The sequence below is a fragment of the Chinchilla lanigera genome, unplaced genomic scaffold (genome assembly GCF_000276665.1).
Source record: "Chinchilla lanigera isolate Chin_1 unplaced genomic scaffold, ChiLan1.0 scaffold00024, whole genome shotgun sequence".
Classification (NCBI taxonomy): Eukaryota; Metazoa; Chordata; class Mammalia; order Rodentia; family Chinchillidae; genus Chinchilla; species Chinchilla lanigera.
Window position 1 is genome coordinate 20,471,626 of NW_004955425.1, and position 12,975 is coordinate 20,484,600.

The 12,975-nt window shown below is 42.9% G+C and overlaps 1 protein-coding gene across 1 annotated transcript in view; it reads left to right on the forward strand.

The window, feature by feature from the left end:
* Window positions 1-12,975, forward strand: part of Mypn (myopalladin) — a gene marked incomplete in the record, with an annotated part of 83,973 nt that overhangs the window by 9,972 nt on the left and 61,026 nt on the right. The window contains 1 exon segment of the mRNA XM_013514883.1: window positions 2-135. Coding sequence (XP_013370337.1) covers window positions 2-135 — 134 coding nt within the window.

Below are 12,975 nucleotides of genomic sequence, written 5' to 3' on the forward strand. Positions count from 1 at the left end.
CGGCGACCCGCGCTGCGAGGAGCCGCTGGGGCGCGCGCCCCGCTTCGCGCAGAAGCTGCGGAGCAGGGAAGTGCCTGAAGGGTCCCGCGTGCAGCTGGACTGCGTAGTGGTAGGAATCCCGCCGCCTCAAGTCAGGTAAAACGTCCCGGCAGTGGCGTTTGGCAAGTGCGGTCCGCGGACCGTGGCTTCTCTAAGTGTTACCGTTAAGTTTGGGGCTCCGAAAAATTTACATACTCCCGGCCAGGTGCGGCGTGCGCCTGTAATCCCAGCGCTTGGGAGGCCGAGGCAGGAGGATCCCATGAGTTCGAGACCAGCCTGAAGTACATAGTGAGTTCAAGGCCAGCCTCAACTACGCAGTGAGAGAGAAAGAAGGAAGAAACAGAGAGAAAGAATCATAGCGATATATGTGCACCCATCTTTATAGCAGCACAATTTGTCATAGCTAAATTTTGGAGACAACTCAAATGCCCATCAACTGAGGAATGGATGAGAAAAATGTGATGTTTTCATGCAATGGAATATTACTCAGCTGTAAAGAAAGATAAACTTGAGGATTTTATAGGTAAATGGATGCAACTAGAGCCCATACTCATAAGTGAAATAAATGAGACCCGCATGTGTAAACACCGTATTGTCTCCCTAATGTAAGAACCTGAAAGAGTAAATAAAACTGAAAAGTACAATAGATACTGTGCAACACACACACACACAAGATAGCTAAGATAGTTATACTACTAATTTCTGTTGGTTTATTGAAAGGAACAGCTAATCTTTAATTGATCGATCTTTCATACCTGTATCTGGTAATCTAAGCAACTACTTTGAAGATAACAACCATTGTTGACTTCCTATCATCTTGTTTTCAAATTCTGTATCGTTTTTATAGTTTTTGTGTTGTTTTGTTTTTGTCTTTGTTTTTGTTATTTTGTTTTTGTTCTTTTCTTTTTAAAATAAACAAGAAAGAAAGTGAGAAAGAAAAGAAGGAAAGAAAAAGCAGGCTGAAGATATAGCACAATACCAAGATCCTGCATTCAATCCTCAGTACTACAAAAATTATATAACCACTTTGAGAAAAACAGCCAGTGTCTAAAGCCACTCTGTTTAATAGAAACATAATCCTAATTATGTATGTAATTTAAATTTTTCTAGAGCTGTTTCTAGAGAGTATTTACGAGGTCCTAGGTTTAATCCCTAGCACTAAAGTAATTTTTTAAAAAATGTTCTAGTAGCCACTTTTTATGTGTGTAGTATTGGGGGTTGATTACAGGACCTTCATTCTGAGCTACATCCCCAGGCCTACGTTTATTTTTTATTCTGAGGCAGGGTTTCATTAGTTGCTTAGCTGCCCATGCTGGGCTCAGACTCGTGATCCTCTTGCCTCAGCCTCCCAGAGTCAAAATATACCACAGGTATTCACTGAGTACAGATCTTAAAGGCTGGGATTACAGATGTATACCACCATACCTGGTGCCACATTTTTAAAAAGTGAGAAGAACTAGGTAATACTAAGATTAATAATGTATGTGTTGGGCCAGGGATATAGCTCAGCAGCACAGCACCTGCCTGGCAAGTGCAAGGCCCTGAGTTTGATTCCCAGTACCAAAAAAATATATGTATTGAGTTGTCTATAAAAATATTATTTCAACATGTAATTAATATAATAATTATTAATCAGATATTTTAACTCTACCCATTATACCAGGGATTCAAAATCCAGTGTGTGAATTCTATACTTACAACAAGTCTCAATTTGGATGCTAAATTTCCCTAGGAAGAACTTACTCTGCCTTTAAGATCTGTACTCAGTGAATGCCTGTGGTATATTTTGACTCTTCAAGAAAGCTAAGTAACAGTATGGAGACTGATGGACTACAGATAGAGTAAGGCATGGTATTATGGTTTGTGTCTAGGTGTCCCCCCAAAGCCTCATGCAGTCATGGGGTTTCTAGAGTTTGTGATTGATCCATGGTCCAATGCTGGGATTATGGGTGTGAGTGCTACACCTGCCCTGGGATGGGTAGTTTGCATACAGTATAAGGAAGGGAAAGAGACTTGCTCTCTGCTGCTCCTCCCTCCTTTTGCTCTTGCTGCTTTTTGCTGTTTTCTACCATGAACTGTTGCCCTCTGCCATGTGCCACCCTACCTTGGACCCAGCCGAGTATGGACTGAAACCCTCCACAAACTGTAAGTTAAATAAACCTTTCCTTCCTTAATTTTGGGTATCAGGTATTTTGTCTCAGCAACAAAAGAAAAATAACCAAAATAACATTTGGTATAAGGAGTGGGGTTGTTGCTGTGACTATACCTGAGCATGTGGTTCAAGTGGTTCAAGAGCCTTTGGAAATGGCTTGTGGGAAGAGTTTGGAAAGGTTTGGAGGTGTCACCTAAGAGTAGAGCTGGAATGCCTTCAGCTCTTCTTTATGGGAGATTCTGGTCAGAGCTCAGAACATCCAAAGGATGATAGAAATCCTGCCAGTAAAGACCAGGAGGTTTTAAAGTTCCGGGAGGTTTCTGCTGGGAAGAAGGACTGCACTGGCTGTTGGACTCCAGATGATGTATGTTATGGATTGACAGAAAGTTTGTCTGCATTTTGCTCATGTCCAGAGACTTTGCCTGAGACTGAAATTAAGGGCAGTGGACTGATTAATCTGGCAAAAGAAATTTCAAGGCAGTCAAATGTTGAGGCGGTGGCATGGCTGTTGTTGAGGGCATTTAGCCAGATTTATGTTGAGAATCAAGAGCAAGAAGCCCAGCAGAATTATTTAAAATGTTATGAGTTTGGCCAGAAAGGAAGCTCCAGGAAAGCTGTGGACTGCAAAGATAGAACTGAGGAGATCTTCATTGCTGAGAAGAAAAAAGAGAATCAAAAAGATGGCCTGAGGGCATCACAAGAAGCAGCAAGTCTCCTCCCTTTACACCCTCAAATCTGTAAAGATGATAGACTTTGCCTTGAGAAGGAAGCCCAGAGCACCATGTTCCAGAATGACGGCAGTGCACCAGGTTGCAGAATGGCAGCAGCATAGAGAATTTGCTCCTCAGGGGCTGGGGATTTAGCTCAGCGGCACAGCACCTGCCTGGCAAGTGCAAGGTCGTGAGTTTGATTCCTGGTACCAGAAAAAAAAAAAAAAAAAAAGCATTTGCTCCTCAGAATTGGATTCAGAGTGCCCAGGGATCCAGGCACTCGACCCCTGTGGCCAAGAGAGGAAAGCTTGGCTACTGCTCCAGGTGGCAGCAGACCTTGGTATCATCCACGTGGCACTGGTTTCAGGTGCATACAGAATGCAAGAGTTCTGAGGTTAAGAAGGCTTCCACCTCGATTTCAGAAGGCCTGGGAGGCCAGGCAGTGTGCCCCTGAGAGGGTAGTGTATGAGGCTGTGAGTGTGAAGCAATAGGTACATTGGAGACCTCAGAAGTTTGGAAAAGCCAGGAACGTGGATGGTCTGAGGAAAGCTGCAAGGAGGGAACAAGGTGGGCCGAAGAGAGAAGCCGTGGAAGCCACCAGAAGTGGAGTCACTCGAGCCCTCTAGAGCTCACATGTGCCACCCTGCTTTGGAGCCAGCCGAGTATGGCCTGAAACCTCCACAGACTGTGAGCTCAATAAACCTTTCCTTCCTTAATTCTGGGTGTCAGGTATTTCATCTCAGCAATGGGAAAAAAGTAACCAAGACACATGAGTTAGGTGAATGTACAGACTCATTTTAACTGTATTAAATTTATTATAGCCAGGTGTGGCACACACCTATAGTCACAGCACTTGGGAGGCTGAGCCAGGAGGATCCCTGTGAGCTCAAGGCCAGCCTGGGCTTCACAGTGAGTTCAAGGCCAGCCTGAACTGCCTGGAGAGACCCTATTTCCAGGAAGGAAGGAAGGAAGGAAGGAAGGAAGGAAGGAAGGAAGGAAGGAAGGAAGGAAGGAAGGAAGGGAGGGAGGAAGGAAAGAAGGAAGGAAAGAAGGAAGGAAGGAATAAATTTACTATAAATTTTCAATTATTGGCTTAAAGAACACTCTTGTCCCTAATCCTCAAGCCTTCCCACAGTGTGAGTGGGGAATAGTGGCTATGTTCATCTTTTAGGCAGCTTCCATAGACAGTTTCCTTTCTTCTTTTTTTTTTTTTTTTTTTTAATCTTTTTTTCCTTTGGTACTGGGGGTCAAACTCACGACCTCGCACTTGCCAGGCAGGCACTGTGCTGCTGAGCTGCATCCCCGGCCCAATAGCCAGCTTTTCTGTCAGGGCAATGAGATACACTTCAGGGCTCCTAACTTGCCTGGGCAACACACCTGCTTTTGTGTTCTCATTTTACTGTATATATTTCACAGATCCTGTCCATACTTATGGTCCCACAAAGCTTGGAACCAGCTTTAAGCAGGGTGCATTTGCTATCTCTAATATTATAATAACATGGGAATAATGTGGTTTGTATTTTGTAGAGATTGCTGGTATTTAAAGTCCTGTAAGAGTTACTGTGCTTCCCTAACACTTAATTATCACTAAAATGTGACTTTATTACATCACATTTTTCCTCAGTGTCCTCCCCTTTTCTTATGAAATAGTCACACTGTAGGACAATAAGCCAGGCATGGTGTCACAGACCTGCAGTCCAGCACTCAGGAGGCTGAGACAGGAGGGTTGCCACAAGTTCAAGGCCAGTTTGGGCTACATGAGTGTAAGGCCAGCCTGGAATACACAGCAAAATCCGGTTGCAAAAAAAAAAATCAAAATGAGGACAATAATAGTATTAATATTAACAATGGTGTTTTTATTTATATATGCACATTAATTCAAGAGATTTGGCCCAAACAAAGTCCTGTTTTATGTTTTACTTTTAAAAGCAGCATAGAGTGAGTCAAACACAATGATTCACACCTGTAATTCCAGCACCCATGAGGGTGGGGCAGGAGGACTGCCTTGAGTTCAAGGCCAGCCTGGGCTACAGAGAGAGATTCTGTCACAAAAAAATAAAACAAAACAAAAAGCAGCTTAAGGCATATAAACTGTTACTCACACAATGGCCTAGAGATTTCACTGTCAGGTTACCAGCGGACCTCCTTGAAGACAGAGGTGTGCTGCTTTTGCCTCGATCTTGAGTAGGTGGCACAGCTGCTGTTCCACACCGGTCACTCAGGGATGCAGGAAACCAGCAGGGAAAGCTGTCCTCCCAAACCCTGACTGCAGCTCCGCCCAGGGAAGTGTCTCTAACTGCAGAGTGCAGCCGCGGGGTTGACCCGCAGCCTCTGCCCCTGATGGTGAAGTGTAGTTTCGGGCTGCCCCACTGCAGCTGTTATTCGTCACTGATGAGTGTCTTCTTCCTTTAGGAGAGGGGGTGTGGGCTCTGTCTGTGTGTTTTTGTTTTTGTTTTTGTTTTGTTTTGTTTTTTTTAAAGAAGCAACAGGAAAACAAAAACTTTAATTTAGATTTAAACTAGGAGTGAGATAGTTGGTCTAAGACGTGGGATAGGCTGGAACCAAAGGACACAGGGCGGCACCTGCCCTTCTCTAACCAAGCCTGGTGAACTTGCTGAGGTCCATCAGAGACGCGTCCCTCCAGCAGCCTGGCAGACGCCGCTCCACACCACCCTCAGCCCGGGAAGCCAGGAGCACTCCAGTTGCAGCACACACAGTTTAGGTTAGTCCTGCTCCAACCCACTTGTGTCTGGACATCGACTGGTTCAAAACAGAGCGAAGCAAAACAGACCTTTCAAGGACTCGTCCCTCCCACTTCTCAACCACAGTGAATTCAAGCTGGGTGGTGTGCACCTGTAATCCCAGGACTCGGGAGGCTGAGGCAGGAGGATTGCCATGTGCTTGAAGTCAGCCTGAACAACATAGCAGAACACCATCTCAAGAAACAAAAGCAAAAAACAAAAAAGGATCCAAAGGCCCGGAGACAAGTGTTTTTGGGAAGACGCAAGTACTTGGCTACGTTGAGGTCGGGGGTAACAAGGTCAGGAAATAGTAGAGGTGCCCTTGAGGAGGTCACGGGAGAGGAGTCCTTTCAGGCCAGGTCACCTCCACACATTTACAGAGGTGCAAACCCTACTTTGTAAGAATATGTTTATACAACGGCGAGAGACTGACCTAACTGGAAGCCAGATGGTTTTGAAGAACCTTAAAAGTAAAGCAGATAAGTTCAGGCTTGTTTTGCAGATCAGCTGGAATCCAGGTAGGGCTGTGTGTTCACAGCCTGCGTTCTTGACAGAGGGTAGTCCTTGTGGTTCCTGATACCTGCAGAGGGACTGTGTGTACAGGTAACACTTAAAACCGATTTCTAGTTGTTGGTTCAGCCCAGTGCTGGAATGGAAGAGTATTTTCCAACCTTCTTTTAGCAGTAACGGTCCCCTCAAATTCATCACATATTACCCCAGTACATGTCATGTGCACACACATACACACACAAATATTTCAAAGGTAAAGCTCGTGTTATTGGGGTTGAAGGGGTGGGTGAATAGAGCTTGGAGCCCTACCCAGTTGCTTGCCAGGGTCCTGAGGCATTTCCATTTCAGGAGCAGAGATTTTGATCCAGAAGAGTCTTTTTAAAACATAGTGAAATAGCTGGGCGTGGTGGTGCACGCCTGTAATCCCAGCACTTGGGAGGCTGAGGCAGGAGGATCGTTGAGAGTTCAAGACTAGCCTGGGCTACAAAGTGAGCTCAAGGCCAGCCTGAGCTGCATAGTGAGACCCTGTCTCAAAAAAGACAATAAAATAAAATAAGATAAAATAAAAATAAAAAACAGTAAAATAATGAGTTATTTCAATTTACTATATGGGAGCACCACACGTAATAAAGAAAGTAACATTTTAGCTACTTTACCAAGAAAAGATAAGAATGCTGGGCAACTATATATGCTCCCATGTGTAATCCTGAATTTTACTCATGTTTGTGTAACCCCAGCTGATTTATCAAGTTGAAATATCATTTTTGCTTATACTATTGATTTCCAAGTAAATTGGATAGGTATTGTTTAATCAGTAGATTGGGACCCTGTCTGACTGAAGGTAGCATTTCTGAAAGCTTGTTAACCTCAGGCGTCCTTTCTTTGGCAGCGTTGTCTTGCATAATGAAAGGCATTCATGCATGACCCACCCACAAGAGGGTCTGCAGGAATCCACAGCAAGTGGCCGAGATCCCTTTCCGTACCTCGACTCCAGATTCTTTTCCAGGAATGCTCAGTGGGTGGCTCTGTACATTTCCTTGTATACAACCTGCTGAGGCAAGATACATTCACCTTTTCACAGATACAGGTGTCGGTGGTGACCGCTGAGTTTTGCTATTGCTACTTCTGGCCATGTGCCAAGGGAACAAAAATGAGACAGCATAGCTCTAAAGAAAAAGAATACTTTCAGTGATACAGGAGAATTTCAAATTATATAATTTAGGGACTTTTTCTTCTACATTTTGGGGAAATCTAGATTCACTCACTCAGCCAATGAATGTTCAGTGCCTGTCCATGTGCCATGCACCATTGTGAGCTCTGAGGTTCAAGCAGGAAAGAAGCGAGTACATTCTCTGCCCTTGTGTGGCTTAAAGTCTGTAATGACACAGACAATGGACAAAACTCCAGGGAAAGTCACATTCTTACCACCGTGAGTTAGGTCAAAGAAGGTTTTCCTGGACAGTAGTGTTAAAACTGAAGCATCAAAAATGACTCCGAAAAGCCGGGTGTGGTGGCACATGCCTGTAATCCCAGCAGTCAGGAGGCTGAGGCAGGAGGATCATTGTGAGTTCGAAGCCAGCCTGGGCTACAAAGTGAGCTCAAGATCAGCCTGAACTGCATAGCGAGATCCTGTCTCAAAAAAGATAGAGGGGGAAAAAAAAAAAGAATGACTCCGAGTTCGCTCAGCACGGCAGGTTGTGAGAAAAGCTTTGTAGGCTGAGGGAATGGAAACTCTGGAGCCCTTGAGGAGTAAGGCAGCTGTTGAGGAGGTGGTGTAGCCAAGACAGAGAGTGAGGAGGAAACAGTCTGAGGTGAGGCCAGATTCTGCCATCCAGGCAGAGCACGTCCCTGGGCCGTAGCCTCAGCGCCACATGGCGCAGTGCTGGACAGGTGAACTTGCAGAGCCCCCTTGGGCCACCTGCGTCAGGACGGGGATGAGGCCGCCACCTCTTACCAAGGTGTGACCCACCAAGGCCAAGCGGGGTCACCCTGCTGGTCCCTCTACTTCATGCAGGGAGGGTTAACGTTTCCATGATACCAGGTTTCAAAAATTAGTAAATAAAAATAAGTAAATATAAAATCTTTTTTTAAAAAATAGTGAGTTTATGTGATTTATGTGTTTCTCAAAATGGAACCAAAACATCTGTATTCTACTTTTCCCCCTTAAAAGTACATGTAAAGCCAATGCAATCATTTTCATTGCTACACAGAATTTTTACTGCACACCTAGGTTATTATATTATAGATGTACATTTGGGTTGCTCCAGGGTCATTCCCGGCGTGGCTAGTGACATTTTAAATTCTCTAACACACTTTCCTGGTGTCTGAACATGTCTAGGCATATTGGCAGACAATATGTAGCTTCAGCTTCATAATAACACCAAACTGGGGCCAGGGATGTAGCTCAGAGGCACAGTGCCTGCCTGGCAAGTGCAAGGTCCTGAGTTTGATTCCTGGTACCAAAATAATAATAATAATAATAATAATAATAATAATAATAATAACATCAATTTATTTTCCAAAGATTTGTTTCAATTTACTTTCCTCCCAACATCATGTAAGAGTTTTGGTGGTTCTATATTATTGATATTTTAAGTTTTACCAATCAGTGGGCATGGAGCATTATCTCAGTCAGGTTTTAATGTCCATTTCCATAATTATGGATAAGGCTGTACATTTTTTTCATGTTTATTGACTATTCGGGGTTCATTTTCCATCACAGACATTTTTTTAATTAAATTTATTTTATTTTATTTTATTTTTAAATTTTTTTTGTTACTGGGAATTGAACTCAGAACCTTGTGCTTACCAGACAGGCATTTATGCCACTGAGCTATATCTCCAACCCCATCACAGGCATGTTTATATTTTCTATTGGATTTTTCTCCTCTTATTGATTTGTAAGACTTTTAAAATATTCAGGATGCTAATCATATGACATATTTTATGAAAATAGCCTTTCCTACTTTGATTTGTCTTTTGTTTTCTCTATGATATATTTTGATAAGTAGATGTTCTTAACTGTAGTATCAAAATGAGTTAATTTTGATTTTATGGTTTTGGTTTTTGTAGTCTGTGTCTAGTTTAAGAAATTCTTTCTGGCCTCAAAATAAATAAGATATTCTTGTATATTGTCTTCTAAAGGCTTTATAATGCCAGGAATGGTGGTGTACACCTGTTGTCTTAGCTATTCAGGAGGCTGAGGCAGGAGAATAGTAAGGTCGTGGACAGCCTGAGCAGCTTAGCAAGAATTTGATTCAAATTTTTTTAAAAAAAAGGAGAAGATGAAGGACTGGTGCAGTGGTAAAGCACATGCACAGAACCCTGGGTTCAATTCTCAATACTCCCCCAAAATACAGGGTTTTAAATTTTGCCTTTCACATTTATCTTTTCAAGCCACTTAAAGTTGACTTTGGGGGATGGTGTAAAGACAAGAATCCTTTTTTTTCTTTTTCAAAGTAAATAGGAAGCTGGGCATGGTGGCACACGGCTGTAATCCCAGCACTTGGGAGGATGAGGCAGGAGGATCGCCGTGAGTTCAAGGGCAGCATGACATACATAGCGAGACCCCGTCTCAAAATAAAATCATTTGGATAAGCAGTTGTTCCAGCACCAGTTTGTGGAAAAGTACATCTGTTCCCTGCTGATCTCTAGTGACAAACTGTTGTACCTTCAACCCTCCATGAACTTGTGTGTCTACTTCTGGGCTTTCCATTTTTTCCTATGGTTTATTTATCTTATTTTAATAATAGACTTTTATATGGTTAGCTCTTTATTTCCAATTTTAAGAAATTTTGGCTCTCTTGGTCTACAAGTTTTAGGGTTATCATATCAAATTCTGCAAAAGTTTTAAATATCCAACAAGATTTTTAGAATTGGATTGATTCTGTAGATCAGTTTAGGGGAATCTGACACCTTTAAAATATTGAGCTTTAATATTCAAAAGCATGGAATATTTTTCCATTTCTTTAGGTATTTAATGACTTTCAGTAAAGATTCATAATTGTTCCTCTGGATCTTGCATATCTTAAGTTAGCTTTATTCACAATTTTTCTTTTTTTTCCATGTGGGGATTCAGCATGCTCTACCACCCAGCTAAACTCCTAGCCCGTATCTCATTTTTATCAATTGTCTGTGCTACTTTTCTGAAAATTTACATTCCATGTTATATGGAGAAACGCAGGTGACTTTTGTAACCTTGCTAATCCATGAACTAACTCTCCTTTGGGAAACGTTTCTCACTCAGTAGGCACTAGGTTCATGAACTGTTATCTGTGCATTGTTTTGAGCGTGCCCCTTTCTGTACCTCTGACTCCTACTTTGTTTTCTCACCTTCCTGAGCTGGGTAAGCCCTCAACTACAGTGTTAGTCAGAAACGGTGACGTTCGGTACTCTAATCTTATTTTTAATCTTAGCAGTAATGCTTTCAGTGTCTCAGCCTTACAGGGAATTTTGTTGTAAGCCCTCTATGTCTAGGAAGGGTAGGATTTTTAAAATCATGAATGAATATTGATTTTTTGTTGTTCTTTTTGGTTTTTTAAGATATGTAGGTCAGGCTGGCTTTGAATTCGCTGTGCAGCCCAGGCTGGCCTCAAGCGCACTACAGACCTTCTGCATCATCCTCCTGAGTGCTGGGATGACAGGCATGTACCTCCACACCCAGCTTGGACATTGAATTTTTTTTCTTTTGTACCAGGAATTGAACTCACGACCCATGCTTGCCAGGCAGGCGCTGTGCCACTGAGCTCTATCCCCAGTTTGGATATTGAATTTTACCAAACATTTTTTCTGCATTTATTGAAGTCATTCTTTTCCCCTTACTTTGCTAACATGGTAAAGAATGTTGCTTTTGGTAAGACAAATTTGAATAATGTTAAATAATATTAAACTGAATAATGTAAAGCCAAACTTGAAGTCAAACATAAACATAACTTGGTCATAATCTATCATCTTTTATGTATTTCCAGATTTAGTTTTAATATTTTGTTTAGGTTCCGGGGATGTAGCTCAGCGGCACGAGTGCCTGCCTGGCAAGTGCAAAGTCCTGAGTTCGATTCCTGGTACCAAAAAAAAATTTTGCTTAGAACTATTACACTTTGAATATGAAATTGGCCTCCATGATCTTTTTCATTCTTTTGTCAGAAAAGAATAGCCATCGCCCCCGGATGACTTGAGCAGTGCAATTGGTACAACCCTTGCATCTCTTTATGGTTTGCCTCTTACTAATTGTCTGGGGCATCTATTCTGAGTCAGCTGTTGAATTTTTTGAGTACCAACTCCTGGCTAGACAGTGTCACAAAGGAAATTCAAGATTTAACATTTCAGTCAATGAGGAAAACGTCCCCAAAGGAAACTGTTCTAGGAAGATGCACTTTAAGTGGCAGGAGGAGAATGGAGGTGATCTTAGAACAGAAGAGTTGCTTCACAAAAGAAGTTAATTACGCTGAGTGCTAGAGGCAAGTAGGATGAAATCTGGAAAATATTACATGCTAGGGAGGCTGCCGGGGACTGCAGGAAGGGCAGTTTGAAGAGAGTGATGAGCACAGAAAGCCAGTTAGAGGTGAGCTAACTATGGGAAGAGAATCATCAAAATAGTCGGTAAGCACAGGCTCTTTCCCTTCCAACACCCAAGACCAACTGAAAGACAGCAAAATGCCATGTATAAATCTGAAATTTTTAGAAATTCCCAAAATGCAGAAGTTCCATATGGAAGGGACATATCTAAGTTTTGTGGACCTGGTATAGTAATGTATAATTTGGAAGGGCCTCTGTAACATAACACAAACTGTGAATACACAGTCTCCCTCTCTCTGTCTCTCTCTCTTAGTGGTGGTGATACTGGGACTGGAATTCAGGGCTTGGCTTGGCTTGGCTTGGCTTGGCTTGGCTTGGCTGGGCTTTGCTTTGCTTTGCTTTGCTTTGCTTTGCTCTGCTTTGCTTTGTCCATAAATCAGTGGATAAGTGCTGTACCACTGATTTACAGCCCCAGCTTAGAAACCTAAATCTTCATTGGTTTCATAGTAAATATGCCTCTATTCAGAAGGAAACTGATACATAAGGAAATCTAAAATCCAAGTCATAGCTGGGCCTGGTGGCACATGCCAGTAATCCCAGCACTTGGGAGGCTGAGGCAGGAGGATTGCTGTGAGTTTGAGGCCACCCTGGGCTACATAAGCAAGACCCAGTCTCAAAAAAACAAACAAAAAGTCCTAATAATAACCCAGAGAAGACCACTGTGGAGCTGGAAACTCTTTTGGGCATGCTCCAGACTTGAAGGCAAAAGGCACAATACATAGGAAAGAGTCCCAGCACAGACAGGTGATTCATCTGGGAACTGCGTTCAGGGGAGCCCTGTAGGTCAGCACCTCCTGTTCTCCTGCTGGGCCAACCACCAAGCGCAGCCCTTAGTGCAGGGAGAGGCGGGGCAGTGTCCCAGTTAGCTAACAATAGTCAGAAGAACGCTGGTACAGTGTACGCCTACCTGAAACCCTGGCCTGCCTCTCTCTCCCAGTGGGGATCAACCTCCTGTAACCCTGTAACAATCCCATAGCAAGCAAGGATTACAAACAGCTAAGGAAAACCAGCAGTCTGAAGGCTCCCAAGTAGCAGAATTGATTCTGAAAGATTTAATGTAGCAAACAACAGAAAAGAAATTATACTTTATAACACCCAGCACAGAAAGACTCAAGTACAGGGACTCGGTGAAAACTAAAACATTCATTTGTTTGTTCACTCCGTAACAATTTGTCCAGCACTCACTGTGCGGCAGGAACTAGGCCAGGTACTCGGATTCCTTATAAACAAAGCCAAGTTCCCTGCCGTA